This window comes from Alnus glutinosa, chromosome 2, assembly GCF_958979055.1.
Source record: "Alnus glutinosa chromosome 2, dhAlnGlut1.1, whole genome shotgun sequence".
Lineage (NCBI taxonomy): Eukaryota > Viridiplantae > Streptophyta > Magnoliopsida > Fagales > Betulaceae > Alnus > Alnus glutinosa.
In genome coordinates this window covers 23,352,469-23,364,562 of record NC_084887.1, presented here as the reverse complement: position 1 = coordinate 23,364,562, position 12,094 = coordinate 23,352,469, and the positions used below count along the sequence as shown (strand labels likewise).

General features: G+C 32.6%; 1 protein-coding gene across 1 annotated transcript; it reads right to left on the bottom strand.

Annotated features, from left to right (window-relative positions):
• Nucleotides 1-4,538: 4,538 nt before the first annotated feature.
• LOC133861187 (uncharacterized protein ycf20) lies at nt 4,539-6,301 on the bottom strand. Its single transcript, XM_062296910.1, has 2 exons — nt 6,139-6,301; nt 4,539-5,184 (listed from the first exon to the last, which is right to left on the bottom strand). Exon 2 carries the CDS (start codon nt 5,141-5,143, stop codon nt 4,676-4,678), a length of 468 nt encoding a protein of 155 aa, XP_062152894.1. The 5' UTR covers nt 5,144-5,184; nt 6,139-6,301; the 3' UTR covers nt 4,539-4,675.
• Nucleotides 6,302-12,094: the final 5,793 nt, after the last annotated feature.

Below are 12,094 nucleotides of genomic sequence, written 5' to 3'. Positions count from 1 at the left end.
AACCCCCCAAAAAGCCTTAATATAACCAATGGTTTACACTAAAGCTTTCAAACAATAGGTTAATCGTGCAAGACTAATGAGATACCACATTCTTAACTATAGACATAGACTAACCATGTATTATCCAACATCAATCTTACAATATTAAACCTAAAAGCTCCAATCTACAAGCTAAGATGTTAAGTCACAAAAATGAAACTAAACAGTAAATAAACAATAAGATAACAAGATAACAACAACACAAAAATAAGATTAAGCTAGAGGATTACCTCCTCTTGAAGGTAAACCTTAAAGAAATCTCTCTCTCTCTCTCTCTCTCTCTAGGGTTTTTGAGGCAAGGGAACAACGAAAACGGATGGAATGGATGTAAGGATGCTTGTGACAAATTGTTAATTGCTTCTAGACTACCATTGAATGTCTGATCCAACCTCGAACGTTCATTAGGGTTTTTGGGCATTGAACATTCGACATTTTCTTGATCGTTTGAGACTATGCATGAAGTTATAAAAATCCAAAATTTCAACTTCAATTAAACCTTAACATCCTTGAAATTAATTAAGGCGCTCTAAACCCTAATTAATATTTCGGATATTACACATTATCACAATGAATCATGCTTACAAAAATATATATTATCATGCAACCTGTGAAATAGTTTTAAGTATCAGTCAATAAATTTGTACTTACAAACTTAACTTATTTTCTGGATTATAGCCGTCCTGGTTTGAGATAATATCTCATCTTCATACACATTGTATTTAATAGTTAGATTCTAACCCTTCCATGAACCTTAAGACCTCTCTTGAACCTTATGACCCTTTAAAACCACAAAACCTCTCTATAAAAACCTCATTTTTACACCATTGATTAGGCTTCGTTGATCGAGCTTTGACCGAGCATCGACTGATGTCTACTAAAACTTTCTGCCTGATATCTCTGTCAATCGAGCATCAATTAAGGCAACTACCGAGGCTCTTGAGAAGTTTCTCTCCCGAGCTCGATCAATCGAGTATAGTACTAGGTCAATCAAGGGGGTTCTCGCAGGATTTTCAATTTTTGAAAAACACCCCAAAACTCCACCTTTTAAACAACTTTTTACTCCAATACATCAAATAGTGCGTGTAAACCTTGAAAATAATCGGTTAAAAACGTCCAAAACTTTTGAATCTTGAATAAAAATATAGTTTTCACAAAAATACTCCTTTTAAATATCTTTTATTATAACTAAATTGAGGTAGCACAACGACGCATTAATGCATCTTTTCCATTCACCATGCAAGCTCATGCTTTAAATTTTATCATAGTATCACCAAAATAACCTAGCTCTTCAATTCTCAATATAACATCTATCATAATATGTATACTTTCACCATTATCGCAATATTGCCAATATACTATAGCATAACTATATATATTATTATTCTTATTTTGACATTATTGTTACCATTAGCTAAGAAAAAGCGAGAAGATAATACCTTTCAAGATTTGTTCCTCGAGCACTTGCTTCCTTTGTGTGCTAGAATGTCACTTCCTATCTAAAACTACAGGGCTTTGCTACTTCACAACTCCACTTCAACGTCCCTCAGTCTTTTAGAATGAAGCAAAATTTAAAAGGACAACTTTTCAATCGTTCACAACCTTTAAATGTGCTCTTAAGTCGGATCACATTATAGCTTAGTCAATCGAGCATCTCCTTCCCAGCCACAAATTGCATGACACGTGATTCACTGGCTCGATCGATCAAGCATGTTTTTCAGTCGATTGAGACATCAATGCGAGTCATATCGAGTCAAAATCAAATAAGCTCAGTCGATTTTGGCAGAGCTCGATCGAACGAGCTTTAATTGATTTTTCCTGCCAAAATTTATGAGTTTCCAGTTGTCCTCTCCTTGGTCAATCAAGCATAGAGCTCAGTCATTTTGTTTCGTCCTGTTACGCCTATGTCCTTCAGTACTTCACACTATGGCCCTTGGTGTGTATTTTAAGCAATTTTAATTTTCTAATACTTTTAAGTATGCATTTTAAATTCATAGATGTTACAACCACCGCGAGCCACCCTCTAACAGAAGAGGCGACCGCTGACCACCCCCTAAGTCTTGGGTGGCTGGGAGGCAACCTAACAATGCCTGGGTCAGGCCACCCATGACCATCACTATGACCCAAGCCAATCACTTATATATATATATATATATATATATATATATATATATATATATATATATATATATATATATATATATATATATATATATATATATATATATATATATATATATATATATATATATATATATATATTAATTTCTTATTTGAAGGGCATAATTGTATTTTTAAAATCATTTATATTTTTTATTTGATAGAAAAGCTAGCAGAGGTCTCACATTTGGAATGAGTTCAAACTAGATCTCTAATCCATCAAATAGGATCTAAAAGTCAAAATAGCCAAAAGCACAAAAAGTTTCTCACTTGATTTTCCTGATTTTAATTCAAGCTTTCTTCATATCACAATCCTTGTATTGTATCCATGGGAGCAACAGATAAGGAACACATATCCATTACGTGATCTTTTTGTGGGTTTGTAGGTATGTTAGGAAAACCTGACAAGAACAATGGACTCCCAAACAATGAAGCAATCAAGTTTGATGTTCTAAGGCTGGATTTTCTTTGAATAAATGGGATATTTGAAATGCCTCCTTTGTGTCCAGGTCTTATTTTTTTTAATTAACTTTCCCTCGCTTCAAGACTTTCCTGAGTTTTAACATTTTTTTTTATGTAATTTTCCGTAAGCACTATTGATTAAACGGTGTTTGGTTCGCACAAAAAAAAATTATATATATATTCTTAAAAACATTTTTTGTTGTCGGGGTGGCTCTGGCGAAGGTCGGTGCCGGCAGGTAGTGTCCGGGGATTGCTGTATTATGGGTGTTCATCAGAGAGGAGGGTTCTGGTTTTAACATTTTTTATGCTTCATAGCTTTTGAAATAGGTTGTCCAGTTGACTCATCCTCAAAACAATTAGGATCCTCATATCTATTACAATCATTTTTCAAATTAAATGATTCTGAAAAAAATACTTAAGGGGTACTATAGCTTTTATTACTCGCTCATGTACCACGTTAACTGTTAAACAATTAAATTTACTTATCCAGTTTCATTGTTTAATTTTTTTACTCATGTAACACTACGTGACACTCGTGTAGAACATTTCATATGTTAATCATACAACATTGTAAATTTTTAAAACATGAGAACCCGACATTATAACTTTTTAAACTTAAAAGAGTATAATTGCAAAAGTGTCGAAACATCGGAAGTAGTAAGTAAAGTTTTCCTTATTCTTTATTAAACTTACAATTTTGAAGATTTGATTCTCCAAGAAGAATAGGCAACACCAAGGCTCTTCAAAATTGCAATATTATCTCCCCAGGAATAGTTGACGTAAAAAGAATGTTAAATATATAGATTTTAATTATTTTTTACAAAATTTGCAGGAATGGTTGGTGACTATAGAAAATTCAACATAAAAATCCAAAACAAACAAAACAAATGGAGTTAAGGCTCCCTACCACACTTTCTTTTTCTCTCCTTTTACTAGCAAACACAAATTATGGCTACTTCTACCATACCCGTACAACGACTACGACGGTAGTCGTATGTATGAAAATTCCATAACTTAAATTGGTATTAGAAAAATAAGAAATGTTTTCTTTTTATTTCATTGGTCCCCCAATCAAAGATTTATGATTCTGCCCCCAGAGACCCTTTCTTGAATTTGAGCCAATAATCAGCTGCTTGGTTGGAGATCAGGAACACGGGTTAATTTATTAAAAAATTAAACTATCGGACTACTTTTGTACCAGCAGCATATATTCCTCCCTGTGAATATGTTATACCAACATACCTTACTGCACAAATTACTACCACAGATAGTGGGATGGCAGAGATGATCCAAATAACTGCAATACAAGTATTTCACAGGCGAAGGTGTTCTTTGAATCAAGTAAAGGTAGTTCTACCAGATGTGTTGATAGTTTGGTTCAAAAAATGCATTGTGCTCATCAATGGTGCCATGTAAGAAGCAATAACCTATGTTGCACATACTATATAGATAAGGCAAGACCAAACAAAAATTTCATAAATGGCTAAACATGATACTAAATGCAAAATGTTTTTGGAGCTTGGCCATGTCAAGGAAAGGACTTTCTCATCCAATTCAGTTTTCAAACAAGTACTATTGGATGAAAGATACCCAAATAAAAACCACCCTTCAAAATTTGCCAGTGTCTGGGTAGTCTATATCTGACCACCAAAAGATAACAAGCAAGCCAGACAACATACTAGCAGAAGGCGATATATTCCTAATTTTCTGTGTTGCAACATTTTTTTTGCTTTACAGCATTACTGGTCAGATGATATACATCCATTTAACCAAGCTTTTGTTCAGAGAGAGAGAGAGAGCTTCCTGAATTTTAAGTAATATAAATAATGAGGCTTTGGTATAATATATATAACTGCAATGGGGAAAAAGTAAAAAGATCAGAAATCAAGAATAGGAGAAAATTGAATATGCAAACTGTATCTTACTACACATTCAATATGAACATGTATCTGAGGAGAAATTTACAAGAACCAAATCTGATTTGTAAAAACAAAGACAAATGCTTTATGATGCATTGTCAACTGGCAAGCTTAAAAGCATCAATGAAGAGACCATAAGTGAAACCCATCTTGAAATTGTTGAGAAGAGCAAGGGGGAACGTTACCTTCGGCCGGCTGTAATAAAATTTTGTTGCATACTCTGTTAGGAGAACACATACAACAGCAGCAATCACATCATTTACTCCTAAAGCTCCAAACGACAGAGATATTGTTTGTGCAACATAAAAGCCACCCAACAAAGAGATTCCCCCGAAAAGAGCCCTCCGAGAAGGACTTCGAAAATAGTTCCTTGAGAGCTCTGGCACAAGTCTGATAATGTCAACTAGTCTTCGAGGCCCTCCATTCTCTTGCACAGCTCGGATACGAAGAAGCCCGGGTGAGGATCTCAAGGTGAAAATTCCATGTTTCCCGCGAGAAACTCTGGTTTGAGGACTCAAGCCAGTTGTCAGGAAGCCTATAGAGATGAAATTCACAGAATGTGCCATTTAAAGTATCACTACCAAAAGGGCCAACCAGAATGCCTATCCTGGAAAAGTTGAAGGCCAGCTCAATAGATAAGAATATATTACTTAGCAAAGACATCAGAAAAATACCCAGGCAAGACACACACTAACAGAACATGTATTAGTTAATAGCAGGAAAAATAAGAGACTACAATATGGTTATTTCACTTTGCCTGAATTTCCAAAATTTTCAAAAAAAAAAAAAATTCGGCTCTGCCATGGCCCATTCATATATGATCCTTAACCACCCCAACACATATTGCACAGCCAGCCTATAAAATCACATTTCAATTACTCCCAAAACATCAATTCAATTAGCAAGATATCTTGGTTCATTAGCACAATGCGGAACATGGTAATGTCAACTGTCCCCATCAGATGTCCTAAATAATCAACCTAATTATAAAAAATAAATAAATAAAACTTTTTTGTGTATGTTATACATTCCTTCTCTAATCCGATAAAGCAAAACTTCACCATAGTCTTCTTAACTCTTTTCGATATTGTTTTATTTGTAGAGAAGTTGATATCATACCCTTAAATCCCAACAAATGATGGCTTTCCAACTACAATATATAAACCAATTCAATTTCGGAAACAAGTCTCCAAGAAATGAACACATCAAATACGTCGTAGAGATCAATATCCCATATGAAAAACAACGCGAAAAAAAATTGATTATGCCACTTAATATACTAGCAAGGTCGCTTCTTGGCAAAGTCAGAAACTTTTTAACACTATATTCACCTGAGTCAAGTCAATTAACAAAAATCCCAAAACTCTAAGCCCAGACAAAAAAAAAAAAAAAAGTGTAAATACAGAACTAGTTCTAGAACTTTGAATGCATACACCAATGAATGATGCAGACATTAATTTTCTACAAAACTCATCTCCAATTTCATAAAAATTCCAAAGAAAAATGAATTTAGTCCAACCAAAATTTTGAGGAGCATAAAAAGAAAAAAGAAAAAACAAACCTCGATCAATGAAACAGGATAAGCTATGATTTCAAACACAGAGGCTTCGCTAGCTCCATTTCTCTTTGTTTCTCTGACAGTGAGAGAGAGAGAGAGAGAGAGAGAGAGAGTTGCTGAAGTGCTCGGAAGAGGAGGAGCGTGGAAGCGCATGTGCTTTTGGCCTTTTTGGGTTCATAAATACATACATTGGATTGATAATACGTTCTAATAATATATTTGGGTAAATCTCTCGGTAAATTTTTTATTAAATGTGCGATTAGAATTCATTCTTTATTTTTTAATTTTAAAAATTAGATGCTGGAATTTTTAATTATTCGCAATCCATCATTTAGTGAGTTTCTCTTTCAAATTTATTGTATATAGTTCCTATTAGCCTCACTAAATTTTACTCACTAAAATAGCTAAAATTTAATTTTTTCTATTCTAGTGAGCCACTTTATTAAAATTCCCCCAGCAGCTTCATTATTTTAACTAGTCAATATTCATTATTCTATTTAAATAATAATTTTTCAGATTTTTTTTATTATTTCTCTATTTAATATTTTTACAAAGAATCCTTCATATCCATAAAATAAGGACATTATCGTGTGAGAGAGATGGGAGATGGGAGATGGGAGAAGAAAATGAGAGAAAAAAAAAAAAAAAAAAAAGTGTGCTGATCATGTGAGAGAAAAAGGTGAAACAAAATTTGGTGAGTAAGTTGGTGAGTGAATATTACTCATCAGAATTGGTGAGTAATTTCACTCATCAAAATTTTTTGTTTAAAATGGTAAGGCTGTTAGGAGTGGTTTTTTAGTGTTTTTATCAAATTGGCTCACCAAAATAACTAAAAAGCTATTTAAATGAGGCTACTACGAATGCTCTTAGCCATGTCAATATTTTTACTATTTTATTAAAAATTAAAATCTAAAAATTAACTTTTTTTTTTAAAAAAAAAAAAAAAATCTTAAGGCCCCGTTTGGTTCGCAAAATAGGCCCCTGGAATGGAATAGTCATTCTTTTGTTTGGTATGGGTCTATTAATTGGAATAGTTATTCTCATTGGAATACATATTCCTTTACGAAGAGGAATAGTTATTCCAATAACTATATTTTCCAGAAAAAACAATTTATTTTATATTTCTTTTTTTCTTTAAAAAAAACAAAAAAACACAAAAAAAAAAAAAAAAAATCTTCACTGGCTGGCCGGCCAGCCCATATATGGAGCCGAGGGTGGTTGCACCACCCTTGGAACACCTCGTAGTGGACCCCCGAGGCGTTTTGGGGGTGGTCACAGCGCTTTTGGGGGTGGCCTGTGCGATTCTCATCGGGGGTGGCAGGCCACCCCCGATTCTCTTAAGGGGTGGCCGGCCACCCCCTACTCTTGGTGGGCGGCCAACCATCCATGGGTTTTCTTTCTTTCTTTTTTATTCATTAATAATTTGATTTTCTTTTTATTTTTTATTTTTAAAAATGTAGGGTTTTTTTAGTAATTTTGATTGGATTCCAATTAAAATATATGAGTTCTTACCAAACTAAAGAGTAGGAATAACCATTTCATTCCGCCACCTTCTATTCTTAAGAATAGCTATTCATTTTCCTAATGGAATAGTCATTTCGCAAACCAAACGAGACCTTAAAAAAAAAATAATAAAAAAAAATAAAAATAAAAAAACCCATTTCATTCATCTTCTTCCCGAACCCCACTTTTCATCTTCTTCATCAAACCTTCTTCAACCTCTGACGGGGGGTTTTTTCTTCAAGTTTTTTTTAAAAAAAATGTATTTTTTAGGTTTTAATTTCTAATAGAATAAAAAATAATATCTTAAGCAAAAATGTTGACGTGGCACTAATGGTATACAGTAACTTGGACGGCAAATTCCCAGATGGATCAATTACAAATAATAAAAAATTTAGGCATCTAATTTTTAAAATTAAAAAGTGAATGAGTGAATTCAAATCGCACGTTTACTTAGGAATTTATTATAGATTTATCCTAATATATTCTCGACAGAGAACTTTAAAAAAAAAAAAAAATTGGAGAAATGTTATGTATGTCAAAATCTTTTGCTTCCTTTATTTTTCCTTTAGTTCTCAAAACAAAATTATTAATAAAGAATCCAAAATTAAAACATTTCTCAAAACACAAAAATACCTTAATATCACATTAAAACACTTTAAAAAAAAAACAAACAAACAAACAAACAAACAAACAAAAAAAACAAAAATCATCCCACAAGCAAACATTAACAAACATAGTCTTAATATTTTATTTTTCAACCCTTACTCTAGAAATATGCTGCTCACGATGGATCCCAAGTCCCAACTAAAAAATGTTTCTCATAGTTGACGTCCTTACAATAACAATACATGAATTATATTAGGTTAAATGCTTCATTAGTTTATATGATTAGGCTTGATATCAAGTGGAGCTAGCCCTCAATTTCAAAAAGTATTATAGATGCTACTTGTATTCATTCAAAAGGCTAGATGATACTTTTGTCTAATATTTTAACGGCATGTCACGTCAAACCAATCAACAAGTATCTCATGTCTCATATGTCTTATTACTATTATTTAAAAAATTAAAAAATATAAATAAATTTTTTTTTAAAAAAAAAAAAAAAAAAAAAAACCTAACAAAAAAATTAAGTGGGTTGGCGTGGCCAAAACCACTCCAAAGCCATTTGAGGGCAGCTGAGCCACCTCATAGCCATTTGAGAGTGATTTGGCCATCCTATATGGTCGGCCTGGGGTGGTTTCAACCGCCCTTATTTGGTTTCAGACCAGTTATTGCTAGCTTATGGGTGATTGAAACCTCCCCCAATGTCATTTAAGGGTAGTTCGCTCGAGCTAGCTTCGTATTTTTTTTTTTTTTTGAAAAAAAAAAAAAAATATATATATATATATATATATATATTATAAGATGATGTGGCACACATGGCAAGTGTTGCATTGTGAGGCATTGACGTATCTTTTCGTTAAAAATATTAGACGGAAGTGCAGTTTGCATCTTTTAGGTTACTACAAGTACTGAAGGAAAACATAATGCACAATATAAAAATAGGCTCAAAGAATTATGTGATTCGACTTATGACCTATATTCACGGGGTAAAGCCCAAAAGGCTACATTATGCTCATATTTATCTTGTTCAGCTTATAATACAAACTGTTTTATTTATAGAGCTTACCGATAAAATATAATATTAATCAAATCACTTAATTTAGGGTGATTCAATATCATCAAATCCCTAAATTCATAATAATATAATCTTTATCAAATTCAATTCAATACTCATCAATTTGTTAACTTGAGAGTAATCCCTATATACTGTAATAGGTACCATTTCAACACTATTAAAAACCAAAGAGTCCATTTAATGAAGAGGCAAACCACAAATACTAAAAAATAATTAACTCATTATATTATGCATGAGCAATTGAGCACATGGCACTTGCCAATTTTACCAAGACCCAAGTACCAACTCAAGGTCAATGCAGCTTAATGGGCAGGGGTAAAATAAGTTAAATATATATATATAATCCAAGTATATATTAACAAGAACCAAAATTCTAAAAACTCTAAACAAAATATTTGTAAGAAATATAAATACAGGGAAATAAAAATATTAATACATCTCTTAGAGCATTCACAGTTGGTTATGTAAAATCCACTGTAAATCTATAATACATATAAAAACGCAAAAAAAAACCTCCTCCATCAGCTTCTCTATCCCAACGCTACTTTAGATTTGTTAAAGATTTGTGAACAGTGTAACGCTACATGAGGCGTTGTACTATTCACAGATTTATCGATTTGTTTATTCTTTGTTTCTCTCCCTCGATTCCTTCCCAATGTAGCGCCTATTTCCTTCCACCATTTATCTACTCTCCCGCCTCTCTCTCTCTCACTCGCTCATGGAGTTTGCTTGCCTCCAACCAAGGAAGTCGATCGTCTATGCTGTATCCAAATCTTCACTCTAAAGTCGGCATCACCCAAGAAATCAATTTCCCTGGCATATTAATTACTCTCACATGCCTCTCCCTTTTCAAATTCTGTAATTGTAGCCTTTCTGTTTTCTCTAGGATTTCTTTTATAGATTTGTTCTCTGTTTTGGTCGGTGTTGAGAGTTTTGGGTTCTCATTTGGAAATTCATTTGACTGTTCATTTTTTGTTGTGGTTTTGGTGAGGAGATTTGAGGTGGAAAATTGTCTTTTTTTTCTTTATGGGTTTTTGTGGGAATTTTGAACCACCGTTGGAATTTGGAAGGATGAAATTTTTTTTTTAAGGATTTGTAATTAGAAGTATGTATTTTGGCATTTGGTTTAGGATCAACAGCTTGGCATTGTTGCGGAGAGAACCCAGTTTTAGTTACCCAGGTTTTAAAAAAATATTAAAAATGATTATTTTAATAAAATAGATAGAAATTTAGATAATCGGGTGGATGATAGTTTTAGAAGTGGTTAGCTAAACTAGCAAAAAGTAAGTTTTGGTTATTTAAATAGATTGAAGTTTAGATCATCCAATGTGAATGCTCTTACAATGAAATAGGATATGATTTGCGTTGTTCTACGTACCTTATCTCCCGAGTCTCAAACATTTTATTTTCTCAGCAATAGCAATTAAAGCACGCTATTAGAGCAATACTCTTAAAATTCACAGTCTAAATACCTCACATGCTCAAAAAAGCAATAGAGATAGATTCTTATATTTCGATGGTTGGCCAACAAATCCGATTACGCTTATCTAGTCGCCACCGCGGGGCTACCAAACAAATCCGACCCCTACATTTGTGAAAGTAGGCCTCCATTTTTGTAATTCTTTTATTTTTTATTTTTTTTTATACGTAAAAAAGCACACTCCACACTTAAAAAAGGTACGTGTTTTCAAAACGTTCATATATAACAATTAATCAAAATTTAATAGTGCTCAAAACCTAAACTATATGTATATAAAAAAAATTGTTTTCTTAGTCCTATTTTTGGACCAACTTTTAGAATAATCATTCCACGGTCGCAAACCCAACGTATCAAGTGTTCCAACATGGAAACCAAAAACACACAAAAGTCAAAATTGACGTACACATACGTACAACTAGATTTTTAGAGTCATAGAATTGGAATTTTGAAGTTTTCTAGCACGACTTATTCCACGTCTACAGAATTTGGTCACGCATATGAAAACCGATACGCTTTTCACACATAACCTATTCTTATATATATATATATATATTAACAACGTTTTTTATTTTGCAAACTAAGACCATTTTAATTAACTACATTAATCAAACTTCCACAACTTTTCTCCTATAATTGGATAAAAAAAAAAAAAAAACTTAATTATCTTTTATGAGAGTTCATTTGGGTCTGTGATTTCAAAAAATGAAATTTAAAAATAGCGATTTTAAAATGTGCAATTTGAAAAAGTAATTTTTAAAAACGCAATTAAACGTTTGGCAAAATCACAGTTTGACCTTTAAAATTTCAAGTTAGTCTTTCAAATTTTGTGTTTTCGAAAAAGAACCCTATTGTTTGCGATTTAAAAAAGCAGTTTTCTGTGTTTTCAAATCGTAATTTTTTAAAAACGCAATTTTTAAACGATTCATTTTCTGTGATTTGGTTTAAAATCGCATTTTTTGTCTACAAAATCGTAATCTCAAATGCATCCTAAATATTACCTGGAATATTACTGTTTTTACTACAAAAATTTGGCTTGTTAATTTAATTATTTAGTGGTTAAGTCGTCAACTATACATTCTTAATTATCTTACTAATTATGAAATGTGATGCTAATTTATAAAAATATATTTAGGTTGCTCTATTTTTATATGAGAAAGTATGGATTTTTTTATTTGGTAAAAAAGGTCTTTGTTTTCTGCCATGATCGGACAGAAGTTGTTGTGTAAACGAATGCGAGTAGAGAAGATCAGAAGAGATCCGTATGTATAACAATCGCAATCATAGTACTTTGTGATTAA

What these genes read in the sequence shown, in the direction of transcription:
- LOC133861187 (XM_062296910.1), bottom strand. Translation starts at nt 5,143, where the DNA reads ATGGCACATTCTGTGAATTTCATCTCTATAGGCTTCCTGACAACTGGC.